Below are 18,792 nucleotides of genomic sequence, written 5' to 3'. Positions count from 1 at the left end.
CAGCAAGTTTGATAAAATACAGATATATATAGAGGGCTTGATTGACTCAGTTGGTTGGAGTATGATATTTGGCACACCAGAGTTGTGAGCTTGATTCCTGCATGGGCTATTGCACTACACAAGTAGTGTAATGGCCCCTTTGGGGACCAAATGACCATTAGTTAGATCATCAAGCAGTGCAATTAATGGCTACTATATTACACAGAAACCCAAAGTATTGTATTTGCTTTAGGGTGTTTGTGTATTTGGTAAATGGTGTAAAAGACTTTTGGCATACACAAAGTAATATGACCTTGAGAAATCTATATGTGGTCTACTGTTAGATTAGATGCGCGTGTGTGTGTGTGTGTGTGTGTGTGTGTGTGTGTGTGTGTGTGTGTGTGTGTGCGCACGTGTGTATTGTCCTCACCATCCTTATCTTGGGAGAGACCAGGTTGGCATTCTCAACAGCAGCGTAAAAGGCCAGGACTCCATAGGGTCCCCAGCAGAACAAAAATGTCTTCAGGGGAGTGGCAGTGTTGAACTGTAGAGATAGGGGTGTTATTACTTATTTCCATCACCATTGATTTAATATGTTCCTCTATGTTTGCTTTTGTAATGTATGTGGGTACACTCTACATTCAAATAAAGCCATTTTAATTAATTAGAGAGAGAGAGGAGAAAGAGAACAGCGTAAGGGGGAGTAGAAGGAGAGGAAAAGGGGTGAAAGAAAATAGGAGAGGGAGGGAGAGGGAGAAAGGATTGTTACTGTTCGACAATGAATATTGGAAGAAAGAGCGAAAAGACGTCACATGCTTACATGCATGTGACGTCCTGGTCACAAGCCTGGGATAACGGCTGGGATAAAAACACTATATCTGGCTTACCATCATTTCATAATCAACTCAACTCAAAGTTCTGCTTGTAAACAAAGACATAAGGCACAAAAACAGGTACACAGTAAAACGTTGTTCACTGACCATTCAGAGTAATCCCATGTTTCATACTCATACTACACTATACTTAGGGTTAACAGTTTTGTTCGAGTATGTGTTCTTTTTGAGTACAAATGACGCAAAGACTGCAATGCCTTTTGCCATGTATACAACCTTTGTATCCATACAGGAATGTTAATGATGTGGTTGTTTACAGTGTTGTGGACCTTCCTAGCAGAAACCCAACACTGGGGCATCTGAAAGGAGAGGGGGCTTTGCTTTCTGTGTTTTGTGTTTCCAAAGTAATAATGACGTGATTTGTGCATTTGAGTTATTGGAACCTCTTTGAAAGTGCGGCCTTGTGTGTGTGTGTATGTATGAGAGAAAGCAAGAGAGACAAAGAGAGAACATATATGTTTTCCCCTTTCTGCAATCAGTATTACTGTTATTGTTGATGTCATTATCTCACTTTGCTTTAGCAACAGTGGCTTTATCATTCATGCTAATAAAGCTTATCTGAGAGAGCGAGAGCATGTCTGTGTGTGTGATGCTATTTGAAGGTTACGTAACAGTAACAGTGCTGCCTTAGTGAGAAGAGCTCATTGTTTCCTGCAGCATAGACGCCTTTGTGCTCCGGCTAAGTCCTAGCTACACCACCGCGAGTAATTGGCTTATGTAACATATAGAGCGAGATTCAGTCCCAACCTGATTCAGTCCCTCCAGTCTCGTGTGGGACCTAGGGATGTTATGGTCACCGGGCAGTCATGATTCATGACCGCAGTCAAATTCCACGTGACCGTTTAGTCAAGCTCTGATGTCGCTGATGGTCATTAGTAGCCTACCAAACTTGCTAACTTCCTGGTACTCAGCACTCTATTGTCCCTCTAAATCACTCTGACATCAATGCAAATGCAATCGAAAATCATATTAAACACTTCATGAGAGCCCATGAGCTCATGTTGTGCAACATTTCTATAGGCTATGACATTCTTTTCTCACTCAGCGTTTTGATGGACTTTATTAAAAAGGAGGGGGATCCCATCAGGTTTCTATAATCTAGGCCTACTATATTTATTCCTCAACTTTGCTAATATTAAGCACATTGCTTCACTTTACAACAGGAGTATAGCCTACCTGGCTTCGCATGAAAATGAATCATGGGAAAAGCGTCCTCCATTCGCTATTTAAGATGACATGTATTTTTTTCCCCTGACCCTGTTCAGAGACAGGTACATGATTATCGTCCATTCTAAATCTAAACTAATTTCACACATATATTATTTAGTATATGTAAAGACAAACTTAAATTAAGAAAAGTCTGATGGGTGACAACATTAGTCTTTCATTTGTGAATGATGTATTATCACTGAATGATGCCCATCGTGTACACTGTCAAGTGTCTTCACTGACATTTTCAACTTCTCCCTGACCGAGTCTATAATACCTACATGTTTCAAGCAGACCACCATAGTCCCTGTGCCCAAGGAAGCGAAGGTAACCTGCCTAAATGATTTCCGCCCCGTGGCACTCACGTCGGTAGCCATGAAGTGCTTTGAAATGCTGGTCATGGCTCACATCAACAGCATCCTCCCGGACACKCTAGACCCACTCCAATTCGCATACCGCCCCAACAGATCCACAGATGACGCAATCTCAAGCCCACTCCACACTACCCTCTCTCACCTGGACAAAAGGTGAGAATGTTGATCATTGACTACAGCTCAGCATTCAACAGAATAGTGCCCACGAAGCTCATCACTAAGCTAAGGACTCTGGTACTAAACACCTCCCTCTGCAACTGGATCCTGGACTTCCTGACGGGCCGCCCCCAGGTGGTAAGAGCAGGCAACAACACGTCTGCCACGCGGATGCTTAACACTGGGGCCCCTCAGGGATGTGTACTAGGTCCCTCCTGTACTCCCTGTTCACCCACGACTGCATGGCCAGGCACGACTCCAACACTATCATTACGTTTGCAAATGACATAGCAGTGGTAGGCCTGATCCGACAACAATGAGACGGCCTATAGGGAGGAGGTCAGAGAACTGGCAGTGTGGTGCCAGGACAACAACCTCTCCCTCAATGTGAGCAAGTCAAAGGAGCTGATGGTGGACTACAGGAAAAGGCGGGCCGAACAGGCCCCCATTAACATCAACGGGGCTGTAGTGGAGCGGGTCGAGTGTTTCAAGTTCCTTGGTGTCCACATCACCAACGAACTATCATGGTCCGAACATACCAAGACAGTTGTGAAGAGGGCATGACAAAACCTTTTCCCCCTCAGGAGACTGAAAATTTGGCATGGGTCCCCAGATCCTCAAAAGGTTCTACAGCTGTACCATCGAGAGCATCCTGACCGGTTGCATCACCGCCTGGTATGGCAACTGCTCGGCATCTGACCGTGAGTGTAGTGCGTACGGCCCAGTACATCACTGGGGCCAAGCTTCCTGCCATCCATGACCTATACAATAGGCGGTGTCAGAAGAAAGCCCATAAAATTGTCAGACTCCTGTCACCCAAGTTATAGACTATTTTCTCTGCTACCACACGGCAAGCGATACCGGAGTGCCAAGTCTAGGACCAAAAGGCTCCTCAACAGCTTCTACCCCCAAGCCATAAGACTGCTATACAATTACTAAAATCACCACCGGACAATTTACATTGACCCCCCCTCCCTTTTGTACACTGCTGCTACTTGCTGTTTATTATCTATGCATAGTCACTTCACACCCACCTACATGTACAAATGACCTCAACTAGCCTGTACCCCCGCACACCGACTCGGTACCGGTGCCCCCTGTATATAGCCTCGTTATTGTTATTCTTATTGTGTTACTGTTTATTATTGCTTTTTATTTTAGTCTACATGGTAAATATTTTCTTAACTCTTCTTGAACTGCACTGTTAAGGGCTTGTAAGTAAACATTTCACAGTAAAGTCTACACTTGTTGTATTCGGCGCATGTGACAAATAAAGTTTGATTTGATGGCAAGAAACAATGCATGCCTTTTTTTCTCTACTTTTTCAAATTGTAGTCACACAGGAGTAGCCTAGCCCATAGGCCTATATACACTGCTCAAAAAAATAAAGGGAACACTAAAATAACACATCCTAGATCTGAATGAATGAAATATTCTTATTAAATACTTTTTTCTTTACATAGTTGAATGTGCTGACAACAGAATCACACAAAAATTATCAATGGAAATCAAATTTATCAACCCATGGAGGTCTGGATTTGGAGTCACACTCAAAATTAAAGTGGAAAACCACACTACAGGCTGATCCAACTTTGCTGTTAATTCTTAGAACAAGTCAAAATGAGGCTCAGTAGTGTGTGTGGCCTCCACGTGCCTGTATGACCTCCCTACAACGCCTGGCATGCTCCTGATGAGGTGGCGGATGTCTCCTGAGGATCTCCTCCCAGACCTGGACTAAAGCATCCGCCAACTCCTGGACAGTCTGTGGTGCAACGTGGCGTTGGTGGATGGAGCGAGACATGATGTCCCAGATGTGGCTCAATTGGATTCAGGTCTGGGGAACGGGCGGGCCAGTCCATAGCATCAATGCCTTCCTCTTGCAGGAACTGCTGACACATCTCCAGCCACATGAGGTCTAGCATTGTCTTGCATTAGGAGGAACCCAGGGCCAACGCACCAGCATATGGTCTCACAAGGGGTCTGAGGATCTCATCTCGGTACCTAATGGCAGTCAGGCTACTCTGGCAGAGCACATGGAGGGCTGTGCGGCCCCCCAAAGAAATGCCACCCCCACACATGACTGACCCACCGCCAAACCGGTCATGCTGGAGGATGTTGCAGGCAGCAGAACGTTCTCCACGGCGTCTCCAGACTCTGTCACGTCTGTCACATGTGCTCAAGTGTGAACCTGCTCTCATCTGTGAAGAGCACAGGGCGCCAGTGGCGAATTTGTCAATCTTGGTGTTCTCTGGCAAATGCCAAACGTCCTGCACGGTGTTGGGCTGTAAGCCAACCCCCACCTGTGGACGTCGGGCCCTCATACCACCCTCATGGAGTCTGTTTCTGACCGTTTGAGCAGACACATGCACATTTGTGGCCTGCTGGAGTCATTTTGCAGGCGGAGGTAGCGGTCCTGCTGCTGGGTTGGTGCCCTCCTACGGCCTCCTCCACGTCTCCTGATGTACTGGCCTGTCTCCTGTAGCGCCTCCATGCTCTGGACACTACGCTGACAGACACAGCAAACCTTCTTGCCACAGCTCGCATTGATGTGCCATCCTGGATGAGCTGCACTACCTGAGCCACTTGTGTGGGTTGTAGACTCCGTCATGCTACCACTAGAGTGAAAGCACGCCAGCATTCAAAATTGACAAAAACATCAAGCCAGGAAGCATAGGAACTGACAAGTGGTCTGTGGTCACCACCTGCAGAACCATTGGGGGTGTCTTGCTAATTGTCTATAATTTCCACCTGTTGTCTATTCCATTTGCACAACAGCATTAGAAATGTATTGTCAATCAGTGTTGCTTCCTAAGTGGACAGTTTGATTTCACAGAAGTGTGATTGACTTGGAGTTACATTGTGTTGTTTAAGTGTTCCCTTTATTTTTTTGAGCAGTGTATTTATAAGGTTTGTATCATAAATAAAGTGGCCAAATAACTTCTTAAAATTAAGCACATTAATCCGCTTTACAACCGGTGTAGAGCCTAACTGGCATTCATAGGCAGTGTGTGAGTTTCAAGGTTGGGGGAGATCATTTTCACCATCAAATGGCCTTTATAATAAAGCATTGCATAAATAATCGCATTTGCGGTCAACTTTGAGAATGTTTTTTTCCCACTAATTGATAGCATTTTGGAACATTCACGCTTATAGCCTACTGCCGTGTGTGTATTGCTGCGCTTATAATGTGAAGAAATAGCCTAAGAGTTTATCAACATTTTAAGTTCTGATCTGTTGCATCAGCCTCATTGCTTTTAAAAGGTTTTTTGATGCCGGTGGTTGTATTAATTTGGGATCTATCGCATCCCACAACTGTCCCAGAGTATGTTTGGAACATTTAGTCGCATCATGCAGCCTTAGAATGTTTTAAAAATCACAACATATAGCCTAACGTTTGTATCACCAACTAAAGTTACATAAATAACTACAAATTAAGCATACAGGAGGACCTGTTTCTTTGTTAACTGCTCAACACAGAATAGAATGCGCACACTCTCGGAAATCGTTTGGAGAAAATATCCTTTTTATTTTATTCAGGTATGTTCAATTGTCATTATTTTATATTATTTTATTTTATAGTATGAAGAATACAAGGAATTTTAAGCAAATCTTGTCTGCTAAATGAACTAGTGTAGCCCAAAGCCATATGGCATAGTCAGATCGGGGCCTAACATAAGGACAGCAGTTTGCTATTCTGTTCTTCTGAAATAGACTAGATTTTCTTCATATGATGTTTCTTTAGATCTGTCTAAATTAAATAATGGATTTATTGTGATGGTGTAAGCTATATTAAATAGATTTATTAGACTTTTTAAAATGTAGAGGTTCCAAATGTCTGCATTAGTGGCTTGTAGGCTATGTGTGGTAGTCAGAAGATGTACATTACCAGTCAATTACCGTGAAACCGGCAGTTATTTGCTTGACAATCACAGGCTGACAACAGTTCTGGACCGCCACTGCCCTAGTGGTGGGACCTACAGTATACTCTACTAGTCTACTGTGTCTATTCAACAGTACAATGGATTCCTTTAAGGCACAGTGGCTGCATTCCAAACCATGGGGCCTTCATGGTCTACACCAGGGGTGGGCAACTCCAGTCCTCGAGGGCCTAATTGGTTTCACACTTTTTCTCCATCCCTAGCAAACACAGCTGATGATTCAAATTGCATTCTAAACTGAAGATCATGATTAGGTGATTATTGGAGTCAGGTGTGTTAGCTGGGGCTGCTGCAAAACTGTGACACCAATCAGGCCCTCCAGGACTGGAATTTCCCACCCCTGGTCTACACCTTGCAGGGCTGAAAAGACTAAATAGATTAACATTAGCACTATAGGGATTGTTTCTCCTCCCTAGTACTCAAATAAGCAGTGGTCAGTCATCGATAGACAGGGGGAACATTTTGGGTTTGGAACTGAGTGGATACTTTTTAAATGCAGCAATCTTTGAAGGTATCACTGATTTGACATGACTGGTTCTGTGAAATCTGGAAATATAATCTATGATTCACTTGCATTCACCTATCAATTCATGTTAGAGCAGTGATTCCTTCAAGGTAGCAAGGAGGGAAGGGTGCATGTTGACAGTATCGGAACAGGGCCATGTATGACAATAATAGTGGACATGCTTCTTGTTAAGTTCATGATTTAAGTATCCCTATATTTAATGTTATTACAGGCTATCACTTTGTTATTAGTGGGCCTGCGCAGCAGTCTTGTTGTTGATGAACCTGGCCTGAGTGCAATGGCAACCATGTAGTGTGCTAATACGGTTTAGTAAACGTTGTTAAACTGGAACCTTGTCGTTGTGTTATTTCGAGTTAACACTTCTTACCCTGGCATTTCCGGTCTTCTTGAACTTCTGGCCAATGGACTTGTAGGAGGTAATGACAACAAAGGTCTGGACGGCCATGTTGAAAATGGCCATGGGGATGAGGTAGGACACATAGTTCCTGTTTAGGAGAAGAAAGAACAGAGGATGTTATGAAACAAGTGCATCTGGGGAGCCAAAATGGATGTTTTACACTACAGAAAGAGACAATACTCTGAAAACCATGTACTGTACTAAGGTTGATAGACATGGCAGGGCGGAAGGTTTTGGCAATGATGTACACAACCGTTCAAAAGATTGGGGTCACTTAGAAATGTCCTTGTTTTCGAATGAAAAACACATTTTTTGTCCAGTAAAAMAACATCAAATTTATCAGAAATACAGTGTAGACATTGTTAATGTTGTAATTGACTATTTTAGCTGGAAACGGCAGATTTTTTATGGAATATCTTCATAGGTGTACAGAGGCCCATTATCAGCATCCATCCCTCCTGTGTTCCAATGGCACGTTGTGTTAGCTAATCCAAGTTAATAATTTTAAAAGGCTATTCTGGTTAAAGACAGTTTGCATTGCTCTGTGATGCGAGTAGTACACAGCGTTGTATAAGATCTTCAGATTCCTTGCAATTTCTAGCATGGAATAGCCTTAATTTCTCAGAACAAGAATAGACTGACGAGTTTAAGAAGAAAGGTCTTTGATTCTGGCCATTTTGAGCCTGTAATCAAACCCACAAATGCTGATGCTCCAGATACTCAACTAATCTAAAGGACTTTAATCAGAACAACAGTTTTCAGTTGTGCTAACATAATTGCCAAAGGGTTTTCGAATGATCAATTAGCCTTTTAAAATGAAAAACTTGGATTAGCTAACACAATGTGCCATTGGAACACAACAGTGATGGTTGCTGATAATGGGCGTCTGTACGCCTATTTATTTATTTTATTTTTTATTTCACCTTTATTTAACCAGGTAGGCTAGTTGAGAACAAGTTCTCATTTGCAACTGCGACCTGGGCTAGATAAAGCAAAGCAGTTCGACACATACAACAACACAGAGTTACACATGGAATAAACAAACATACAATCAATAATACAGTAGAAAAATCTATATACAGCATGTGCAAATGAGGTAGGATAAGAGAGGTAAGGCAATAAATAGGCCATGGTGGCAAAGTAATTACAATATAGCAATTAAACACTGGAATGGTAGGATGTGCAGAAGATGAATCTGCAAGTAGAGATACTGGGGTGCAAAGGAGCAAAATAAATAAATAAATACAGTATGGGGATGATGTAGATTGGATGGGCTATTTACAGATGAGCTATGCAGTGATCTGTGAGCTGCTCTGACAGCTGGTGCTTAAAGCTAGTGAGGGAGGTAAGAGTCTCCAGCTTCAAAGATTTTTGCAGTTTGTTCCAGTCATTGGCAGCAGAGAACTGGAAGGAGAGGCGGCCAAAGGAAGAATTGGCATTGGGGGTGACCAGTGAGATATACCCGCTGTAGCACGTGCCTATGTAGATATTCCATAAAAAAATCTGCCGTTTCCAGCTACAATAGTCATTTACAACATTAACGATGTCTACACTGTATTTCTGATCAATTTGATGTTATTTTAATGGACAGAAAATGTGTTTTTCTTTCAAAAACAAGGACATTTCTAAGTGACCCCAAACTTTTGAACAGTAATGTATTTCTGATTTGTATGTGTGTATGACCTGTCTCCCTTGTTGTAGGCCATGTTTTTTTGTATTTGTATTTGTGTTTTTGTGTGTGTGTGTGTGTGTACGCGCGTATGTCTGTCTGCCCATCAATCTGTCTTTTTGCCACTTGTGAAGATGTTTGTGTGTTATGTCTCCTTGCTGTAGTCCATGTGCATGTGCAGGTATGTGGGTGTGTTCGTGACCTGTCTCCTTTGCTGTAGTCCAGAGTACAGCAGGTTCTGAGGGGTTCGTAGTCATACTCTCCCCAGCCGATGAGGGGCATGGCGGACCAGAAGGCGGTGAACAGCCAGATGAAGATAGTCAGAGTGATGGCACTGCTCCACTGTAGCTTTGTCCCTGATGAGAAGCACAACCATAGAAATACAATGATTAGAATAGATTCTATTTCAATAATGTATATTTCCCATTGGAATGGAGAGGGAGAGTAAAGGTGTGTGCTGTGCTCAGAAATATATTTTTATTATTGTATTTCTATGAGCACAACACACACCGTTACTCTCCACCATTCCAATGTATATATGAAATATCCCCTCACCCCCATTGCTTTCCAGGACCAGACAGATATACAACACATTCATAAAATAAACAAAAAATGTACTTCAAACTAGCTGTGAACACACAGACCAGTAGAATGCATGTTTTACGTGTTACAATAAAATGTGTAATTATTGTATTATTTTGATTTTAACATGTACATTTTTGGTAGGGCAGGACAAGAGGGAATCTCTGAGGAAGTGTTCATAATAAAACCTTTAAGGGTTGTCTTCATATTTCCTCAATTGTAGCTGTATTTTGTTTTATTGGATGTAATTCCACAGATTTTATGGTTTCAAATCACAAATTCCATCTGCGACATACCCAAAGAATGAGAAGAGATAAGGGTTGTAATATAATACAATTCATGTTGATCCTTGTCTTGAAGTAGGTCTAAGCTCAACATGGTTAATATTGGTTTACTATTTGCTTGAAATACAACAAAACAAAATGCTTCCCATTGGCCAGTTGTTGGCCACATACAGGGCCTAATTAATGCAGGTACTTACCGGGGATGAAAGTAACAAATATAAGAACAATGGAAATATATACACAGTATATGAATATATACACTGCTCAAAAAAATAAAGGGAACACTTAAACAACACAATGTAACTCCAACTCAATCACACTTCTGTGAAATCAAACGCTCCACTAGAAGCAGCACTGATTGACAATAAATTTCACATGCTGTTGTGCAAATGGAATAGACAAAAAGTGGAAATTATAGGCAATTAGCCAGACACCCCCAATAAAGGAGTGATTCTGCAGGTGGTGACCACAGACCACACCTCAGTTCCTATGCTTCCTGGCTGATGTTTGGTCAATTTTGAATGCTGGCGGTGCTCTCACTCTAGTGGTAGCATGAGACGGAGTCTACAACCCACACAAGTGGCTCAGGTAGTGAAGCTCATCCAGGATGGCACATCAATGCGAGCTGTGCAAGAAGGTTTCTGGGTCTGTCAGCGTAGTGTCCAGAGCATGGAGGCGCTACCAGGAGACAGGCCAGTACATCAGGAGACGTGGAGGAGGCCGTAGGAGGGCAACAACCCAGCAGCAGGACCGCTACCTCCGCCTTTGAGCAGGAGGAGCACTGCCAGAGCCCTGCAAAATGACCTCCAGCAGGACACAAAATTGCATGTGTCTGCTCAAACGGTCAGAAACATACTCCATGAGGGTGGATGAGGCCCGACGTCCACAGGTGGGGGTTGTGCTTACAGCCAAACACCGTGCAGGACGTTTGGCATTTGCCAGAGAACACCAAGATTAGCAAATTCGCCACTGGCGCCCTGTGCTCTTCACAGATGAGAGCAGGTTCACACTGAGCACATGAGCACATGTGACAGACGTGACAGAGTCTGGAGACGCCGTGGAGAACGTTCTGCTGCCTGCACCATCCTCCAGCATGACCGGTTTGGCGGTGGGTCAGTCATGGTGTGGGGTGGCATTTCTTTGTGGGGCCGCACAGCCCTCCATGTGCTCGCCAGAGGTAGCCTGACTGCCATTAGGTACCGAGATGAGATCCTCAGAGCCCTTGTGAGACCATATGCTGACACATGCACATTTGTGGCCTGCTGGAGGTCATTTTGCAGGGCTCTGGCAGTGCACCTCCTTGCACAAAGGCGGAGGTAGCGGTCCTGCTGCTGGGTTGGACAGTTTGATTTCACAGAAGTGTGATTGACTTGGAGTTACATTGTGTTGTTTAAGTGTTCCCTTTATTTTTTTGAGCAGTGTATATATACACACAGACATACATACACTGCCGTTCAAAAGTTTGGGGTCACTTAGAAATGTCTTTGTTTTCGAAAGAAAAGCACATTTTTTGTCCATTAAAATAACATCAAATTGATCAGAAATACAATGTATGACTATTGTAGCTGGAAACGGCAGATTTTTTATGGAATATCCACATAGGCGTACAGAGGCCCATTATCAGTAACCATCACTCCTGTGTCCCAATGGCACGTTGTGTTAGCTAATCAAACTTTATCATTTTAATTGATCATTAGAAAACCCTTTTGCAATTATGTTAATAACACAGCTGAAAACTGTTGTTCTGTTTAAAGAAGCAATAAAACTGGCTTTCTTAAGACTAGTTGAGTATCTGGATCATCAGCATTTGTGGGTTCGATTACAGGCTCAAAATGGACAAGAAACTGAAGATCTCGTACAACACTGTGTACTACTCCCTTCACAGAACAGTGCAAACTGGCTTTATCCAGAATAGAAGGAGCAGTGGGAGGCCCCGGTGCACAACTGAGCAAGAGGACAAATACATTAGAGTGTCTTGTTTGAGAAACAGACACCTCACAAGTCCTCAACTAGCAGCTTCATTAAATAGTACCCACAAAACACCAGTCTCAATGTCGAGAGAGAGAGAATGGCTGCAGGTAAAGCAGACACCGGATGACCACTAGGGGGTGTGGCAGGAGCAGATGTGACAGTACCCCTCCCTCTACAGGCGCCACTTATTTTTATTTTTTTACCTTTATTTAACCAGGAAGGGCTCATTGAGATTTAAAATCTCTTTTCAAGAGCGTCCTGGCCAAGATAGGCAGCACCAAGTCATTACAAAAATTACAGACAGACATGAAAAACTACAAGTAATCTAGTAAAAACCATTGAATTCACAAGAGTATAACAAAATCAAAAACAGCAAATTAAAAACATTGACAGGTCAGGGAATCAGCCTCAAAATCCTTCATCAGTGATTTAAAAACACCAATCGGGACAAATTCTTCCAGTTTAAAAGTATTTTGTAAGGTGTTCCAAGATGATGGCGCAGAGTACATAAAACCCCTTTTACCAAATTCAGTTCGGACATTTGGAACAGTTAGCAGGATAAAGTCCAGCGAACGAAGAGAGTACATTTCTGATCAATAAGAATGCCCAAATAAAAAGGTAGTAAACCCAAAACGGCTTTGTAAATAAAAGTATACCAGTGACTAGAGAAGGCCAGCCAACCCTGGTATACAAAGTGCAGTGGTGCGTAAGGGTTTTGCAGTTTAAAATAAATCTCAAAGTGCCATGGTAAAGAGTGTCAATTGATCTCAAACACTGTGCGGAAGCATTCATATATAAAATATCCCCATAGTCTAGTAAAGGCATAAATGTAGCTGATACTAGCCTCCTTCTGGCTTCAAAAGAAAAACAGGCCTTATTCCTAAAATAAAATCCCAATTTCAGCTTCAATTTTTTTGTAAGTTGTTGAATATGCAATTTAAAAGAGAGGCCATCATCAATTAGAATTCCAAGATATTTATATGAGGTTACAACCTCAATCTCCTTGCCCTGAAAGGTAGTAATAGGTGAAAGGTTCAGAGGTCTATTTCTTGCATTAGAAAAGACCATTAGTTTAGTTTTGTCAGTATTGAGGATAAGCTTCAATTGACACAAGGTATGTTGAACAGTATAAAAAGCAGTTTGCAAGTTCTGGAAAGCTTTTGTAAGAGACGAGGCACAACAGTAAATAACAGTATCATCAGCATAAAAATGAAGTTGTGCATTTTGAACATTTTTGTCTAAATCATTTATATAAATAGTGAATAAGAGAGGACCAAGTACAGAGCCTTGGGGCACACCATTAAGGACAGACAATTTAACAGACATAAGCCCATCAAATTGAGTGCACTGAGTTCTATCAGATAGATAGTTAGCAAACCATGCAACTGCATGCTCCGAAAGACCTACACTCAACAATCTCTGCCTGAGTATAGCATGATCAACTGTATCAAAAGCCTTAGAGAGATCAATAAAAAGTGAGACACAGTGCTGTTTTTTGTCAAGGGCTTCAGTGATATAATTTAAAACCTTCATGGCTGCTGTAATTGTGCTATGCTTCTTCCTGAAGCCCGATTGGTACATTGATAAAATAGAGCTAGTAAATAAAACCTATTTTAGCTGTTCACTTACAAGGGTTTCAAGTATTTTCACCAGGGGTGACAGCTTTGAGATTGGCCTATAATTATTTAAAAGAGTTGGATCTCCCCCTTTTAAAAGTGGTAGGACAAATGCTGATTTCCAGATCTTTGGAATTTCATTACATTCCAGGGTTAGATTGAACAGATATGTAAGTGGTTCAGCTATGAAATCAGCTGCCAGTTTTAAAAAGCAGGGATCCAAAGATCAGGACCTGCAGGCTTTCTTTTATCTAAGGATTTCAGGGCTTTATGTACCACCTGCACTGAGAATGGCAAAAAGCTAAAAGTTTGACCAGCTCTCACTGGTTCATCCACACAGGGTTGTACAGAGACAGAGTACACTGAATCAAACAGCCTACCAGATGATACAAAGTGCTCATTGAAACAATTCAGCATTTCAGTTTTGTCATATATAGCAACAGAGTCCTTCAAAACACATGGCGGTAATTCATTAACATTACTGTTACCAGACATAGACTTAATAGCATTCCAAAACTTTCTAGGTTCATTCAGGTTATCAGTGGTAACAGACATAAAATATTCAGACTTGGCCTTCCTGAGAAGAAAATAACACTTGTTTCGTAACTGCCTAAAAATAAGCCAATCAGCATCAGAACAAGATTTCCTTGCTTTAGCCCAGGCTAGATTACGGTCGTGAATAATACAAGACAGCTCAGAAGAAAACCATGGATTATCCCGTCCTTTAACCCTGAACCTGCGGAATGGGGCATGTTTGTTTACTATTTGGAAAAAAACATCATGAAAGAATATCCAGGCAGTTTCCACATCAGGGATAAGGTCAATCTGCTCCAGTCAAAATAAAACAAATCATGAAAGAAAGCCTGCTCATTAAAACACTTCAAATTTCTCTTACGAATAAAACGTGGGTTTGTCTTTGGAACCTTAGTATTTCTAACAGCAACAACAGCACAATGGTCACTTAAATCATTACAAAAAACGATAGCAAATTTCAATTTACAAAAAAAAATATGGCGTTTTCGTCTTTTGAGCTTCTAGTCATGAAATCTATGCAGCCTACTCAATCACTTTTTATAGCTACTGTTTACAGGCCTCCTGGGCCATATACAGCGTTCCTCTCTGAGTTCCCTGAATTCCTATCGGACCTTGTAGTCATAGCAGATCATATTCTAATTTTTGGTGATTTTAATATTCACATGGAGAAGTCCACAGACCCACTCCAAAAGTCTTTCGGAGCCATCATCGACTCAGTGGTTTTGTCCAACATGTCTCGGACCTACTCACTGCCACAGTCATACTCTGGACCTAGTTTTGTCCCATGGAATAAATGTTGTAGATCTTAATGTTTTTCCACATAATCCTGGACTATCGGACCACCATTTTATTACGTTTGCAATCGCAACAAATAATCTGCTCAGACCCCAACCAAGGAGCATCAAAAGTCGTGCTATAAATTCTCAGACAACACAAAAATTCCTTGATGCCCTTCCAGACTCCTTCTGCCTACCCAAGGACGTCAGAGGACAAAATCAGTTAACCACTAACTGAGGAACTCAATTTCACCTTGCGCAATACCCTAGATGCAGTTGCACCCCTAAAAACGAAAAACATTTGTCATAAGAAACTAGCTCCCTGGTATACAGAAAATACCCGAGCTTTGAAGCAAGCTTCCAGGAAATTGGAAAGGAAATGGCGCCACACCAAACTGGAAGTCTTCCGACTAGCTTGGAAAGACAGTACCGTGCAGTACCGAAGAGCCCTCACTGCTGCTCGATCATCCTACTTTTCCAACTTAATCGAGGAAAATAGAAACAATCCAAAATTCTTTTTGATACTGTTGCGAAACTAACTAAAAAGCAGCATTCCCCAAGAGAGGATGGCTTTCACTTCAGCAGTAATACATTCATGAACTTCTTTGAGGAAAAGATCATGACCATTAGAAAGCAAATTACGGACTCCTCTTTGAATCTGCGTATTCCTCCAGGGCTTAGCTGTCCTGGATCTGCACAGCTCTGCAGGGGCCTGGGATCGGGAGAGACACTTAAGTGTTTTAGTACTATTATCTCTTGACACAATGATGAAAATAATCATGGCCTCTAAACTTCAAGCTGCATACTGGATCCTATTCCTACTAAACTGCTGAAGGAGCTGCTTCCTGTGCTTGGCCCTCCTATGTTGAACATAATAAACAGCTCTCTATCCACCGGATGTGTACCAAACTCACTAAAAGTGGCAGTGATAAAGCCTCTCTTGAAAAAGCCAAACCTTGACCCGGAAAATATAAAAAACTATCGGCCTATATCGAATCTTCCATTCCTCTCAAAAATTTTAGAAAAAGCTGTTGCGCAGCAACTCACTGCCTTTCTGAAGACAAACAATGTATACGAAATGCTTCAGTCTGGTTTTAGACCCCATCATAGCACTGAGACTGCACTTGTGAAGGTGGTAAATGACCTTTTAATGGCGTCAGACCGAGGCTCTGCATCTGTCCTCGTGCTACTAGACCTTAGTGCTGCCTTTGACACCATCGATCACCACCATTCTTTTGGAGAGACTGGAAACCCAAATTGGTCTACACGGACAAGTTCTGGCCTGGTTAGATCTTACCTGTCGGAAAGATATCAGTTTGTCTCTGTGAATGGTCTGTCCTCTGACAAATCAACTGTACATTTCGGTGTTCCTCAAGGTTCCGTTTTAGGACCACTATTGTTTTCACTATATATTTTACCTCTTGGGGATGTTATTCGAAAACATAATGTTAACTTTCACTGCTATGCGGATGACACAAAGCTGTACATTTCAATGAAACATGGTGAAGCCCCAAAATTGCCCTCGCTAGAAGCCTGTGTTTCAGACATAAGGAAGTGGATGGCTGAAAACTTTCTACTTTTAAACTCGGACAAAACAGAGATGCTTGTTCTAGGTCCCAAGAAACAAAGAGATCTTCTGTTAAATCTGACAATTCATCTTGATGGTTGTAAAGTCGTCTCAAATAAAACTGTGAAGGACCTCGGCGTTACTCTTGACCCTGATCTCTCTTTTGACGAACATATCAAGACTGTTTCAAGGACAGCCTTTTTCCATCTACGTAACATTGCAAAAATCAGAAATTTTCTGTCCAAAAATGATGCAGAAAAATTAATCCATGCATTTGTTACTTCTAGGTTAGACTACTGCAATGCTCTACTTTCCGGCTACCCGGATAAAGCACTAAATAAACTTCAGTTAGTGCTAAATACGGCTGCTAGAATCCTGACTGAACCAAGAAATTTGATCATATTACTCCAGTGCTAGCTTCCCACACTGGCTTCCTGTTAAGGCAAGGGCTGATTTCAAGGTTTTACTGTTAACCTATAAAGAGTTACATGGGCTTGCTCCTACCTATCTTTCCGAGTTGGTCCTGCCGTACATACCAATACTACGCTACGGTCACAAGACGCAGGCCTCCTAATTGTCCCTAGAATTTCTAAGCAAACAGCGGGAGGCAGGGCTTTCTCCTATAGATCTCCATTTTTATGGAACAGTCTGCCTACCCATGTGAGAGACGCAGACTCGGTCTCAACCTTTAAGTCTTTACTGAAGACTTATCTCTTCAGTAGGTCATATGATTTTTATTTATTTATTTTATTTATTTAACCTTTATTTAACCAGGTAGGCAAATTGAGAACACGTTCTCATTTACAATTGCGACCTGGCCAAGATAAAGCAAAGCAGTTCGACACATACAACAACACATAGTTACACATGGAGTAAAACAAACATATAGTCAATAATACAGTGAAAAAAATAAGTCTATATACAATGTGAGCAAGTGAGGTGAGATAAGGGAGGTGAAGGCAAACAAATATATGTATAAATAAATAAAATATAAAAAGGCCATGGAGGCGAAGTGAATACAACACAGCAAGTAAATAAAAAACTAAAAAACACTGGAATGGTTGGTTTGCAGTGGAAGAAAGCGCAAAGTAGAGACAGAAATAATGGGGTGCAAAGGAGCAAAATAAATAAATAAATAATACAGTAGGTAAAGAGGTAGTTGTTTGGGCTAAATTATAGATGGGCTATGTACAGGTGCAGTAATCTATGAGCTGCTCTGACAGCTGGTGCTTTAAGCTAGTGAGGGAGATAAGTGTTTCCAGTTTCAGAGATTTTTGTAGTTCGTTCCAGTCATTGGCAGCAGAGAACTGGAAGGAGAGGCGTCCAAAGGAAGAATTGGTTTGGGGGTGACTAGAGAGATATACCTGCTGGAGCGCGTGCTACAGGTAGGTGCGGCTATGGTGACCAGCGAGCTGAGTAAGGGGACTTTACCTAGCAGGGTCTTGTAGATTACCTGGAACCAGTGGGTTTGGCGACGAGTATGAAGCGAGGGCCAGCCAACGAGAGTGTACAGGTCGCAGTGGTGGGTAGTATATGGGGCTTTGGTGACAAAACGGATGGCACTGTGATAGACTGCATCCAATTTATTGAGTAGGGTTTTGGAGGCTTTTTGTAAATGACATCACCGAAGTCGAGGATTGGTGGATGGTCAGTTTTACAAGGGTATGTTTGGCAGCATGAGTAAAGGATGCTTTGTTGCGGAAGGAAGCCAATTCTAGATTTGACTTTGGTTGGAGATGTTTGCAGTCTAACCAGACACCTAGGTATTTGTAGTTGTCCACATATTCTAAGTCAGAGCCGTCCAGAGTAGTGATGTTGGACAGGCGGGCAGGTGCAGGCAGCGATCGGTTGAAGAGCATGCATTTAGTTTTACTTGTATTTAAGAGCAATTGGAGGCCACGGAAGAGAGTGTGATTGAGTGTAGTCTGGCCCAGGAGTGTGAAGGTGAACGGAAAGGCTCTGGAGCAACGAACCGCCCTTGCTGCTCTGCCAGGCCGGTTCCCCTCTCTCACTGGGATTCTCTGCCTCTAACCCGTTACAGGGGCTGAGTCACTGGCTTGCTGGTGCTCTTTCATGCCGTCCCTAGGAGGGGTGCGTCACTTGAGTGGGTTGAGTTACTGACGTGATCTTCCTGTCTGGGTTGCGCCCCCCCTTGGTTTGTGCTGTGGTGGAGACCTTTGTGGCGATACTCGGCCTTGTCTCAGGATTGTAAGTTGGTGGTGAGGATTTCCCTCTAGTGGTGCGGGGGCTGTGCTTTGGCAAGTGGGTGGGGTTATATCCTTCCTGTTTGGCCCTGTCCGGGGTTTCTTCGGATGGGCCAC

The 18,792-nt window shown here is 42.4% G+C and overlaps 2 protein-coding genes across 3 annotated transcripts in view; both read right to left on the bottom strand.

Moving 5' to 3' along the window:
- Positions 1–18,792, bottom strand: part of LOC111957531 (glutamate receptor ionotropic, delta-2) — a 705,651-nt gene that overhangs the window by 399,684 nt on the left and 287,175 nt on the right. The window lies entirely within an intron of this gene.
- Positions 1–18,792, bottom strand: part of LOC111957534 (RPE-retinal G protein-coupled receptor-like) — a 46,897-nt gene that overhangs the window by 1,025 nt on the left and 27,080 nt on the right. Inside the window, exons 4-6 of the mRNA XM_023978388.3 lie at positions 9,344–9,497; positions 7,443–7,560; positions 410–523 (exon numbers count right to left, since the gene is read on the bottom strand). Of these exons, the coding sequence (XP_023834156.1) occupies positions 410–523; positions 7,443–7,560; positions 9,344–9,497 (386 nt within the window). The remainder of the gene's footprint in view (positions 1–409; positions 524–7,442; positions 7,561–9,343; positions 9,498–18,792) is intronic.

This window comes from Salvelinus sp. IW2-2015, linkage group LG33 (genome assembly GCF_002910315.2).
Source record: "Salvelinus sp. IW2-2015 linkage group LG33, ASM291031v2, whole genome shotgun sequence".
Lineage (NCBI taxonomy): Eukaryota > Metazoa > Chordata > Actinopteri > Salmoniformes > Salmonidae > Salvelinus > Salvelinus sp. IW2-2015.
The sequence above is the reverse complement of the archived record's forward strand: the minus strand, read 5'-3'. Positions and strand labels throughout refer to the sequence as shown.